At 35.1% G+C, this 12,502-nt stretch overlaps 1 protein-coding gene across 1 annotated transcript in view; it reads right to left on the bottom strand.

The window, feature by feature from the left end:
* Positions 1 to 4,280: 4,280 nt before the first annotated feature.
* Positions 4,281 to 12,502, bottom strand: part of IPMK (inositol polyphosphate multikinase) — a gene marked incomplete at its 5' end in the record, with an annotated part of 59,077 nt that continues 50,855 nt past the window's right edge. Inside the window, 2 exons of the mRNA XM_025214158.1 lie at positions 4,281 to 6,093; positions 7,919 to 8,000. Coding sequence (XP_025069943.1) covers positions 5,462 to 6,093; positions 7,919 to 8,000 — 714 coding nt within the window. The remainder of the gene's footprint in view (positions 6,094 to 7,918; positions 8,001 to 12,502) is intronic.

Below are 12,502 nucleotides of genomic sequence, written 5' to 3'. Positions count from 1 at the left end.
TAAATCAAAGAGAGCATATAACCTCCAATTGATTGATATTGTGTGGTATGCTGACATGAAGGAAAAGGCGAGTTAAATATGGGCAAATGCAGCAGAAAGAATAAAGTGCAATTTTTGTTTGTTGTCATATTTAAGAAACTATATTAAAAATGAAGCCATTCAAAAATTAACTTGCAGAAAATTTTAATAGTTTGCCAAATATACAGCTATTAGAATTACCCTAAATATCACTTAAAATTAAATTACAAAAGTTGATATAGAGCTTATTAGACTTTTTATAAAATAAACACATTCTACATTAACAATATCCACCCCCCCCCAAAAAAAAACAACAATAAAGGCAAAAAACAAAGTACGAATTACAGCCAAAAATATACAAAATAAAAGGATAGTGACATCATTTGGACATTTAAACCAAAGAAATTAGACCAGCCTAGGTACATTCGTTCATCAAATATGAAAAAAACCTTAGAACTGCAGTTAAAAAAAAAAAAGGGGGGGGGGGGGGGGGGAGAAATCAACATTTAACAGTTGTAGGTGCAATTTCACATGCTTTCATGTATCTTCCAGTACAGTTCCCAGAGTATTAAAAAGTGCCTTTGTGCACCTCAGTTATGTTTATATTCAGATACAATACAAGTCATATTTAGAAATATTAACTCATTACAATTATCAACTTGAACAGGTTTATACAAATTAAGAATGTATTTGCCCCTGGTTACCACCCCCTAGCATAATCTCCTTTCTACAACACTTTCCAACAGGAATATTCAAGGCCCATTTCTATGAAATAATTACAGGAGAAATAGTTCTTGAATATTATTTTCCCTATAATTAAAAAAAAAAAAATCAATTATTTCAGCTCAGTTTCAGAAGTGCTGCAAACATTTGCCATTTGGAAGTTTTTTTGTTCACTGTTTTTTCTGTTAGCAACAACACGTGCAGTACACAAAGCCTATGAAGCTGTAATGGAATGTATTTCCCAAGAAACATGTTACTACAAAACACTGTGATTCTATGGCTAACAAAGAGCAGTAACATACCATAGGCCTCAAGGCCTTTGGGCATTAGGTGTAGTAATTACTTACATTGCAAGATACAGTAAATATGTCCCTCTTGTTGCACACTATGAACCTTCATTGTTCTTGCTATATTAGTGTAATAAGCTGAAGCCCAAAATGTAATATAAATTACATTAAAACAACTTTCTTTCATGTAACATGGTCTGAGACATTCTCCTTAAAATGTGCATAAATCTACCTTCAGAAAAATCTAAAAACCAGTCCCCAACCAGATATTTCAAAATCATAATCTCATTTCATTTCTTGATGGTGACAAATGTAAACAATGCACTTCCCACTATTATTTAAAGCATTTTTGGCAATGTTCTTCAGTATCTGCACCTTACTTACATAGATGAGACATCAATTTATTACAGAGAGATTCCTCATCAAGTTATTCCACTGTGATGCATTAGGTGCATATCTTAGGTGTGTTAGGTATGTGAGGTCACTAATGGTACCAAAGCAGGAGGTGAAGGCACTCAAAAGGGAAGGTTATTGCAAATAAGTGTAAACAAATAAGCAAACAACTTTTTTTTTTTTTTAAATGGTAGATGTGGACTTGCTTATATAGGAGGCTCTTAAACTAAACTGGTCAGTCACAAAAAAATCCCACTAAACTTAGTTTCTACAAAAGAAAATGACATGCACGCATGGACACATTTAGTGGTGCTACCCTTTCTTCCTCTCTTCAACTTCATATTACTTCAACTGACAAAAAATAAATAAATTTTGATGATGTGAAACAGCTTTGGTTGCGAACAAATACTTATATTCTGGCACAGTCCCTTCTTTTTTCTTTTCTTTTCTTCCCTTTTTCTTTGTTGTTATAATGAGCTAAAGGTCAGCTTTCGAATACTTTATAATCCACAACACCCTCTGCAGTCAAGTAAGAACTCTCTGTATACAAGGAAAGCATGTTTGAAGATATACATTACATATTGACATTACTAGAAAAAGTAATGTGCATTAGTTCATGCCCTCTAGCTATTAGTTCTGTTTATCCTGATTAATTAAAAAAAAAGTTGTGTGTTCATAATCTACTAAACAGTTTAAGTATGTATGGAATTGTAATGTTATGTGGAAGCAAAAATACAAGTCTAACCATTCACTAAAGAAGCAAACAGTTTGAAAATGCAAGCCCCATAATTAAACATCATATACACAGGACTTTTCACTCATTTTAGCTTGTAAAACATCTTGGCTAAAATGCCATAATAATTTCCAGTTTCATTTGAATTTACGCAGCAAGTTCCACCTGTATCAAAAATACCAAGTATATAAATGCCTTGTTACAAAACTCTTATTAGGTAAGCTTGTACGCAGTTCCCCCAGTTTACCAATGAGAAAAAGTCTTTAGAATGACCATCTATACAAAGGCTATTTTAAAAACAGTACTTTCATTACTTTACTCTTTTGACTAATTATTACTGTAGTAAAACAAATGCTTATTGCTTAAATCAAAAACAGTCAAATTTAAAATCGCACAATTTTGAGCAGGTAATATTCCAATCAGGAGGCAGGTACTGTTGGTTTTGTTTAGCAGAAATCACTATAGGGTTTCATTACTATTTAAGTAAAGACATCTGTGTAGCTTAATCTGTTGTCTATACTGTTCATAAAGGAATGCAGAGGGATCATTCACATGAGAATTAAACCTAAAAAGAGAATCAGTACCACAACATGGCCCTAGCATATCAGCATCTCCCTTCTTTTCTATCTAGGTTTTGTAATCAGTTTACCAAAGTCAAGATATTGAAATCAGTCACAATTACATTTCCAAATACAATTTATAAATGTTGATTTGACTTGTACAAGATGCCAATAATCTAAAATGCGCAACCCCCCCAACACCCCAAATTTCTGCATGAAATACATTTGTAGGCTTATACTATGCGAAGATACTTCTGCAAGCTTTTAGTTACACCTACTAGTATTTTTTATCTGAGGTTCTTCCAAGTTAGTTTTAAGTAAGAAAAATACATCTGCAATAATTACTGCTGAAAAAAAGATAGTTACTTGATTATTTTATTCAAAATAAACTGACAATTTAACAATATTCCAAGTGCATTACAAACCCTGCCATAATCAACACAGCATATTTAACACTAGAAAAGCATTCAAACACTGAAGACATATCTTACAGTACAGATAGGAGAATGCGCTTATATTGCTGACTGGGAGAACACAGATCATTTTTCCAATAATTGGCTTCTCTGAGTCCCATGTCTGATTTTCCTGGCATGAATGGATTAATACCCAGGAGAGATGAATGAGAGCTGAGACGTAAGAATTCAAATATAGCTGCAGAGGTGGTTTCCCTTCTTTTTTTTTTCCTGAATTTATAAAAGAAGATGCCATTATGAGGCTAAACTAATTAGCATTAATTACTAGAGGAACAGAACAAAATCAGGACAGAAAACATGAGAACACTATAGCAAACAACATACAAGTTTTCCAGGATAGAACTGAATTTAGTTCACAGGGAGTTAGGAATACATCAGTGAGTTTCAATTTCATGTCTGCAATGAAAATATCACCAAAAGTTGAAATATTATCCTTTAGCCTTCCCCTAAACATAACATTTCCACCAAAGCAACTGTTTCTAAGCATTTGCCCTATTTCGAACTTTGAACATATCTTGCTTTGTAAACTGCTTATATGTTGACACTTTATTACCAAATATTAACTTAAAATTTTAAACAATTTAGTCTGACCTATTATATTTTTGCTTCCAATTAGATAAGTATCTTTAACATATTTTTTTGGAAAAGACAGTTCTCTCTTTCCAAAATACAAAACCTAATTTCAATCAACAAAATTTGCAGATACATTTATACGAACAAGTACACAGTGCAAGACATCATAAAAAGCAGCAAAGACACAATGCCACAGTAAATCCACATTTAGATATGGTAATAAATATGGAATTCCAACCAATTTGGGTGTTTTACACCTTTGACATAAGGTATTAAAACGTCTGACAGTACTTGCCACATTTTAAGCACCTCTTGGCATGGTATCTTATATTGCTTAGCAACATATATAGCATGAAAAGAGGCACACCAACTATAATTGAGACATTTCGTTACAATGCCAGCATATGAATATTTTAATTTTGCCTGTATACAAATACAGGTCTGATGCCATATTACATAATTTACTTCTGTCAGTAACAAACAGATCAATTTTAGCCTTGGTGTAAATGGAAAAAAAATACCATGGAAGTGAAGGAAGGTGTTCCTGGTTCCAAGCTGAATTCTCTCTTTCACTTCTAAACACTCCTGTTCCTGCCTGGAGCTTACTCAGTTTCCATCTGGGGCAACTCTGCAGTGGAACTCTGGACACTTGCTAAAAAAAGACCACCACACATGTGCGCACACCAGGCCCAGCGTCTCATAAAATAACCATAGGAAATCACAATATGAATAGGAAATCACAATATGAAGTGTTCCCTTTAAATTTGCCTTTTAAATTTTTCATTCTTGTTAAATTTTGCTTAAGTTATTGTTAAAAGAAAGGAGCACTCCAACCCTCCATTTACTCACAGTGTCAGATATTCCTTCCAGAAAATAATTTCTAGCATGTTTCAGAAGACATACTTCTGAACAGGCTTCAGAGTTTTATATTAGAAACAAGATGGAGTTTTTAGATTTTTCTTTTTAAAACAGAGTAGATACGATTTCCTAGTCTAGTCATAAAACTAAACCCTTTGTTTTATGATTCTAGTCCAGCATTTCAACAACTCTGACATGAATTACACTGTAGCCTATGAATGTACATTAAAGCCTATCCATGAAAAAGCAGAAGCCTCGACCAGTTTTTAGGAATACAGCAATATTGTGCCATTTCATAGAGAAGCACCTCTTGATATGCTGGTTGCCAAGTAAGAACACAGAATCTAAACAGGAATTTCTCTCAAAATAGGGATTATCCAGTTTTCAAAATGCGGTAAACATACAAGGACAACACTGAAAACATCAGCTCGTCCTTTCTTGTTTTTCAGTTAATCTAAACCCGTTAATTCAAATATGGCTCAGTGTCAAGATAAAAGTGGATAGAAATAATCTAAAAGATAAAGCAGTAATGGAGAGCCAACTCAAGCCTTAATTATTAGATAACAATTTGCCTTTGATTCGGCCCATCTGTATGTTTCAGTATATTAATTCAATTATCCACCACCTCTGCTTACCTTTCCTAAGTATCTTTATCTTTCAAAACTAACTACCAATTAATTTTCCTGAGTAAGATTATAAAAAGTTAAACCCTTCTACCAAAAGTACAAAGACAAATAAAATATAGAACAATACAAACCCAATTATACAGCATACAAGTGCAGAAATCCTTCATGTAGTTGCTCTTCATTAGCATTGGCCCCAATAAAAACCATAACAAAGAATTTAGTTATCTAAAATGTTTTGAAGTACAGTAATTAAATTCTTCAGACCATAAATGTAGCCATCATCCTTTGTGTTGCTAGGGAACACGTGAGCAAAATCTATCATTCGGATGTCTACATCTGCACTTTCCTTTATCTCTGCAGACATATGGCAGAAAACCTTTTCCAGTTGGGGTAGAACGTTTCCATTTAGATGTTCCTGGGAAATGCAAGTGTTTTTCCATACACTGTCTTGCTCCAGATTTTCAACTTTTAGTGAGATCTGACTGTGATGCCGCTTTGAGTATGCATTTTTGTGAAGTGCATAAATTTTAGAGAAGCTTTTACCAACAGAGGCCTCTATTTTTCCATTCTCCGTAGCATTTATTACATTAATATTATTATTAAATTCCAGTATGTCTCCATCTGGTAACAGCCCCTTAGGCATAACTCTCTTTTCTACCAATGTGCCACCACTCAACCTTGTGTTTGTCAGCTGACATGAACCTTCATAAACAAACAGCAATGAACTTGCATAAAAGTTGAGCTGCTCCTGGCTCTCAAACCACTCCAAGATTTTTTCAATCTTTTGAATACTGGCAGCAATAGCATCTTTTCTCAAACTGGATCCATTATGAAAAAACCTGGACACTCCTGCAAAAATAAAAAAGGTTTTAGGATAATTGAAAATTACAGTGCATTTAAATCACTTTTGAAGAGCACTATTCAAAAAAAAAAAAAAAAACACTTTCTTTAGTCCTCCTGCATTACTAAGATTCAAAAACACCATTCAAATGGCATATTCTTTTTGATGCACATTTAAAATTTTTAAAAATTAGAACCATGCTATGCAAAAACAGTTAGCACGTCACTTGCTTTGTGGAGGTGGAGAGATAAAATTTCATGGTAATTAGTAAATAGAAGAACAGAGCACTAAGAAAGGACTAATTATCTACAAAGTGATATTACAGACACCATTAAGGTTTCCACTGCCCCTCCCCGCCACCTGCCATGTCACTCTATCAAAGTGCCTCAATCATGTTGGAGAACCAACACTTCAGGGATGAGCAGGTACATTCAGGCAGCTGTTGGGTTTTTTTTAAGACTGATCAGGTAGACATGTTAATATCAGTTGTAGCAGATTTTATGCAAAATGGACAGGTGTTGATTATTGTACACTGGTACAAAACAAAAAACAAACATACAGTACAGTGTATTGACTTAATGAAGATTAGAACAGGCTGGTTTTTAAATAAATGTCTTATTCTAAGATGTACCAGCACCACAGTGCCTGTCTGACACTGTCAGGGTTATTTTAGTAACTTTGAGTTAAATTTTAAGCAACAAAAGCAACAAGGTAAGGGAGGGCTTCAAATGCTATGGCACCCTAGTTGTGAATAACTGATCTACTGAAGTGATTATCTGTCAAAGGTAAAATGCCCATCACAAAGTGTCCTCCAGGGCAAATGCTTGCTTGGGACTGCCCTGCCTCATCTGGTCTCAGAAGGCATTTATACACATACTTTTTTGTCCCGTGACATGCTGGAGATCCACCGCCTCAATTGAGTCTGCTCCACACACAAGCTGAGGAACACTGCACTGCACTGTGTGCAGTTGTATAAGTGGTGAAATGTGCATCAGCAGGCAGAAAACGGCAGCGGTGTGCTTTTGAACTAAAGCACCTCCGATGCTTTTTAGTTCAAAAGCATGCTGCAGCTATTTTCTCAGCACTGATGCACATTTCACTGCTTATACAACTGTAAGCACTGTAGCACTGGGCACTTTTCAAAGCACCCAGCACTACAGTACCTGCATGTATAAAATTGCCAGAGAGTCAGTCCACTGAAGCTAGCCCAGGTCTGGCTTCTAGAGCAAGGGGCAAGCCCAGGGTTTCTCTCACTCTGAGAAGCTGAAATTTTGGTCTCTCAACTTCCCTAGTTCTCTGTGGCCCTGACTCAAGGAGCAAGCATCCAGTTCTCTTTTTTGAGAGAAAGGCTTCACCTCCTGTTGGGGAGGGACTGAAAGGAATCCAAAGTTGCAAGCAACTCAGCAGATACTCTCTTCAATAAATGCATTTATTGGGCAAAGGCAACCAAGCCGGAGTATAATGTAAATACCACCTCACAGTATAATGTGAGGTGGTATTTAAAAAACTCTTGTAATATTATTCTACTGCGTCATGATAGTGTAACCTTTGCATATAACGTTTCACTTACAGTCTACCACAACTGCCTCCTATTAGTAGTCTAGGAGTCAACGGCCTGCCAGAGCTAGTCAGGTCAATAACAACTCAGGTGAATTCACACTGAGTAGTTCAAATTCCATAAGAGATTGCTGTAGATGCAGCACCCAATACACAAAGACGTAGAGAAGCTGTTTAACTTGAAAATCTGAAGAAGTACTGAAAACAGCAGGAGAGAGAGAGCAGGTACATGTGGAAGATGCACTTATATATGCAGCAACAGCCAAATTCACTTACCATCTTTTATAGTTTCTTTTGTTAAGCTTCGCCCATAGTGCTGATTTTGAGTCTCATAACTGTCAGTGCAGACATGGTAAACCTACAAGAAACAGTAAGGGAACCATGTATTGTAAGTGTTTTATTTTATTCAGGACAACTAAAGTCATTTCCCTTCCTTATGTCAAGTTCCTTCAAAATAAGAGGGATTTCTACTTTTGTTTTTCAAAACCTAGATGGAGGTTGCTGTTTCTTTTTAAATCTGTGCAACATTAACTGGTCAATGAAACAGTATACAGTATTCAACAGATGCAGTACACCACTTTGCACGCACGCATGCACACACACATACACTCTCCAATTAATTTGTTTTAATTCCCAAAATGGCCACATCATTGCAAAATGAGCAAATGAAAAATTAAGATCAGCTGTTCCACAAGAATTACCAGGTGTGTTTTTGCTAGAAAAACACTAAATTTTGCTAATATATTGCAAGGTCATTATAAAAAGATAGCACATTCCTACTGAGCACAACCCCTTTATTCTACTATGTCCCATATTTCAGATGTAAACCCTGCAATAATTCAAATCAGAAAAACAGAGTCACTACACATCTACCCTCCAAAATGAGTCAGAAATAAGCGATAACTATTTGACAGCAATGATTTATACCGTTTCCATAGTTCTGAGACAGCCAGTCCCATCAATGGATATATTAGCATTCTGATGCAGAGCACTACAGGCACAAACAGTTTTTTAATCTTCCTTTGTAGTAACAGTAATACTGTAAGACTAGCCAGATTACAAATGAATTCATCTACAACTCCTACAAGATATTACTTTGTCTGTTCCAGATGCATATAACATGTATGAAGTTAAGAATTGAGTCTCCAAAGTTTAAGCAAAAGGGTGCAACTGAACTCTCTCCGCATTCAAAAGAAATGATCTTATGGAGCATTTCGAGAAAACCCCGATTTGGCACAAATATTTTTCCTTTACTGAAAAGCAACAGAGGTGAAAGCCAAGCTTTGATATGAAAGCTATATTATATTCACTACTCGTCTCTGCCGGGTGATGGTTACCTAGTCCTAATCAGCAGGAGTACAAATTATAGCTTCCCTGCAAGGCAAAAAGAACGTGATTGGGCAGGAAGGACAGATCTTTTTCTAATCAAATCTCCTCCCCACAGCTGCTGTTTACTGACTGCAAATATTCCAACTCGTGTCCCAGGACCTCAAGACCCACCAATGAGCCGTGATAGAGATCACCTTCAAATCGAGGGATTGCTAACAATGTCCTAGGAGTAGATAAATTCAACAACCTTGCTGATATCAGCTAGGAGATGATTTCTTCTTGATCTCAAGGAATCAAGACTTGTGGCCAAGGTGATATCTTTTATTAGACCAACTATTTGCAAAAATGTCTTTATTTGTAAGCCTTTGGGCACACAAACCCTTCATCAGGCACAGGAGATTGCAAAGATTGTAAAAGTTCCCCTAGGTAGAAATGAAAATTCATATTTCACAAGAGAGCTGAAGGTATGGTAAAGTGTGGTAAAGTCTCATGAACATTAGTAATATCATTTCTACAACAGTCAGAAAAGAAATCCACATGATATAAAGTTTCAAAGGAAAAGCATTCATGTATGAATGTATGAACTTAACATGAACTCAACTCAGTTCCAGGAGGGTCAATGTGCTGCAAAATTAATTAACTGATTTCTAATAGACTTTTATCCATAGTATTTGGGTTCATTAGTTCATTTTACATACTTCAAGTAAAAAAGTTTCACTTTCAAAAGAAAATATGGATCCAATATTTTCCTTTTAAGAAAATTTAACACACTGATGAAAAACACAGGCTGAAATCATGCCCACTTCAGATACAAAGTTTCAGACCGATTTAGATAGATCAATTATAACATTTCTTGTAACTCAATAATGACTTTCAGAGCAAGACAGCAAAATACCCAAAGGGTTCAAAATGCTAATCTATGGTCTCTCCCTTACTACAGGAAAAAACAGATATTGTTTTAAAAACAATAGCTTGGTCCAACAGACCATCCCATAATGGATAAATATTTACACCAGACAAATCTGTTAAGCCTGTCAAAAAGTTAAGTGTTTTAGTCCCAGCAATGCAGGTTAAAGGATTACTTACTTCTCAGAAATACTTTTAATCATTAAAATAGTTTTGTATATAAATATATAAAATACATACCTACATACTTGCACCAAGAGAAATGCAACTTTCTGTTTACCTCTGATCTCTTACAGCTAGAATTTTAAGAACGTCAATACGTTATCTGTTCACAAAACTGAAATAGCTGAACCAAAGTATGATAAAAATCTGCTTTATGACAAATGAAAAATATTTAAACACATTCTCATTGGTGCAAATTAACATACCCCCTTTCACTAGCTCAATATATGGCTCACCACAGCTAACTACTTCTCCCAATAAGAGTTCTACCAAGCCCTTTTTATTTTCATTCTGTGGAGAAGGGAGAGAAGGTAGGAATTTGAAAAACTCCAAGAACAATGGGTTTTTTTCCTCTCACTCCGGCACCATTTTTCCATAGCAATGGCTGATATAATTATTGTAGACTGAAATTAAGTACAAATCTACTGCTGAGTCAATTTCAACAGAGAAAGGATGTAATTTGTTATGTGGTTTACCAAAATAGTCCTGGTTCATCTGGGCTTTGGATTTTGAAGATATCTTTAATGATTAAGCATATAATTAAGTGGACACGTGGTCTGAAAATACAGCTTTAGTTTGTTCCTTCAGTAAGGAATCTTTTTAGTAACAATTTGTAGACTCGGAAGTGATTTAAACTAGTTCAATGAAAAAGGCAGAATACAAATGAAGATTTACCAAAACCCCCAGACACACAACAAGCAAACAGAAGTATTTCAAGATCAGTCACCAAAATATAAAGCTATAAAGCAACACAGCTTTCAAGACCAATTATGACAAATGTGTTCCACTACCTTTCAAGAAGTGGCAATATAGTGAGCAACCCCCTTGCCTCACCCAATATTATTTGTATTATAGCAGCATGCAGAAAACCCAGTCAATGAATATGGTACTATTATGCTAGCTATTGTATAGAACTAACATTCCCTGTCCTTTAGGAATACAAGATGAGCACAGCATTTTAAATGGTATTTAACTATTAAAACTTCCCAGAAGAGGTGGAAATTATCCAACCCTTGGCATCTCTGAAGGTCTCTCTCCCTAAAGGATACCATCAAATTCAACAGCAGTTTATGGGACTTGAAAAATAGTTTATGTTAAATTCTGTGGCCTGTTCAGCAAGAGGTCAAACTAGATACGGGATAATAGGGTCAGACCTTAAAAGCCTATGAATTTAATGGCCTAAATATAAGTTTGGAAATGACTGAGGAACAGAACAAACAAATAGCATAAGGGAGAGAGAAAATAAGGTAACAAAAATAAATAGGATAGCAGAAGACATTTTTTGGTTTACCACTTGCCTCAATCATCTTGGCTTTAGCATTCAGCGAAGTTTGAGTTTTGCAAACAGAAGGCAAGGTTCACGAGTATTTAAAGTAGTAAGTGGTAGTAATTTTCAACACATCTGATGTCTTGCTAGAGCAGCAATTCTCAACCAGGGTGCTGCATCACCCTAAGGTACCTTAAAATCCTCTCAAGGATCCACACAACATTAGTGTTGTTAGAGCACAAACATGATTCAGAAAACAAATGCAGCGACCCCAAACAGGAATCCATAGTGTTAGAAATATTCTGACCTGTTGTGATCCGAGTTCTTTTCAACAGAAAAACTGTTCTATTATTATTCTTCCACAGTCACAGGAGTGAGAACTAAGAGCTGGCATTTTCCTCACGTTTAAAAAGGTTGAGAACCATTATGCTATTCCACATTATATGCCATGAAATCTATCATCATCATCTGAGAGAACTTTCGTCAATGAAGGAGAGGGTTTTAGCTAACGTCAGTTAACATCACTGACAAAGATATATGGGTTTTAGGTTGAAGTACAGTTTTTCATATCTCTAATTTCCAGCTTTATACTTAATGTGAAGTGTCCAATTTAGAGTTATGAATATAGTATTATTATATGCTTCTGTTAATAAGGAATACATAGTTGAATATTTTTTTTTTCTGGCTTATGCTTAAAGGATACAATTTTGGCCAAAAAAGTTTCCTAAATACACTTTTATGCATGAAAAGTTCATCCAAGAGAAATAAGGTTATGGATCGTAAAATCAATGGCTTTATATATTTAGATATTTGAGAAAAACCTTTCATGTTTTATACACATGCTGCCCAATTATTTGCTGCAAAAACTATGTTTACATCTAACTTGAGTATTTCAGTTCTCTTTACTTTTATACTACTAATGTTTCAATCATTTCCCCTTTTAAATACAAAAAAGAAAAATCACAACTACAACAATGCATGTGTGATTTTTAAAATGTTTACTGAACTGACTTCACATTCTAAATGATGTTATTCACATACAAATGTTCATGTTTTAATATTTACCCGCATGTCTATTCACTAAAATAAAATGCATCTACGTTTAGTACATTGAGGACATGAGAAATATGCCTTCA

The sequence above is a fragment of the Alligator sinensis genome, unplaced genomic scaffold, assembly GCF_000455745.1.
Source record: "Alligator sinensis unplaced genomic scaffold, ASM45574v1 scaffold1274_1, whole genome shotgun sequence".
In the NCBI taxonomy this organism is placed as follows: Eukaryota; Metazoa; Chordata; order Crocodylia; family Alligatoridae; genus Alligator; species Alligator sinensis.
Note: the sequence above shows the minus strand (reverse complement) of the source record. Positions and strands in the feature narration are given on the sequence as shown.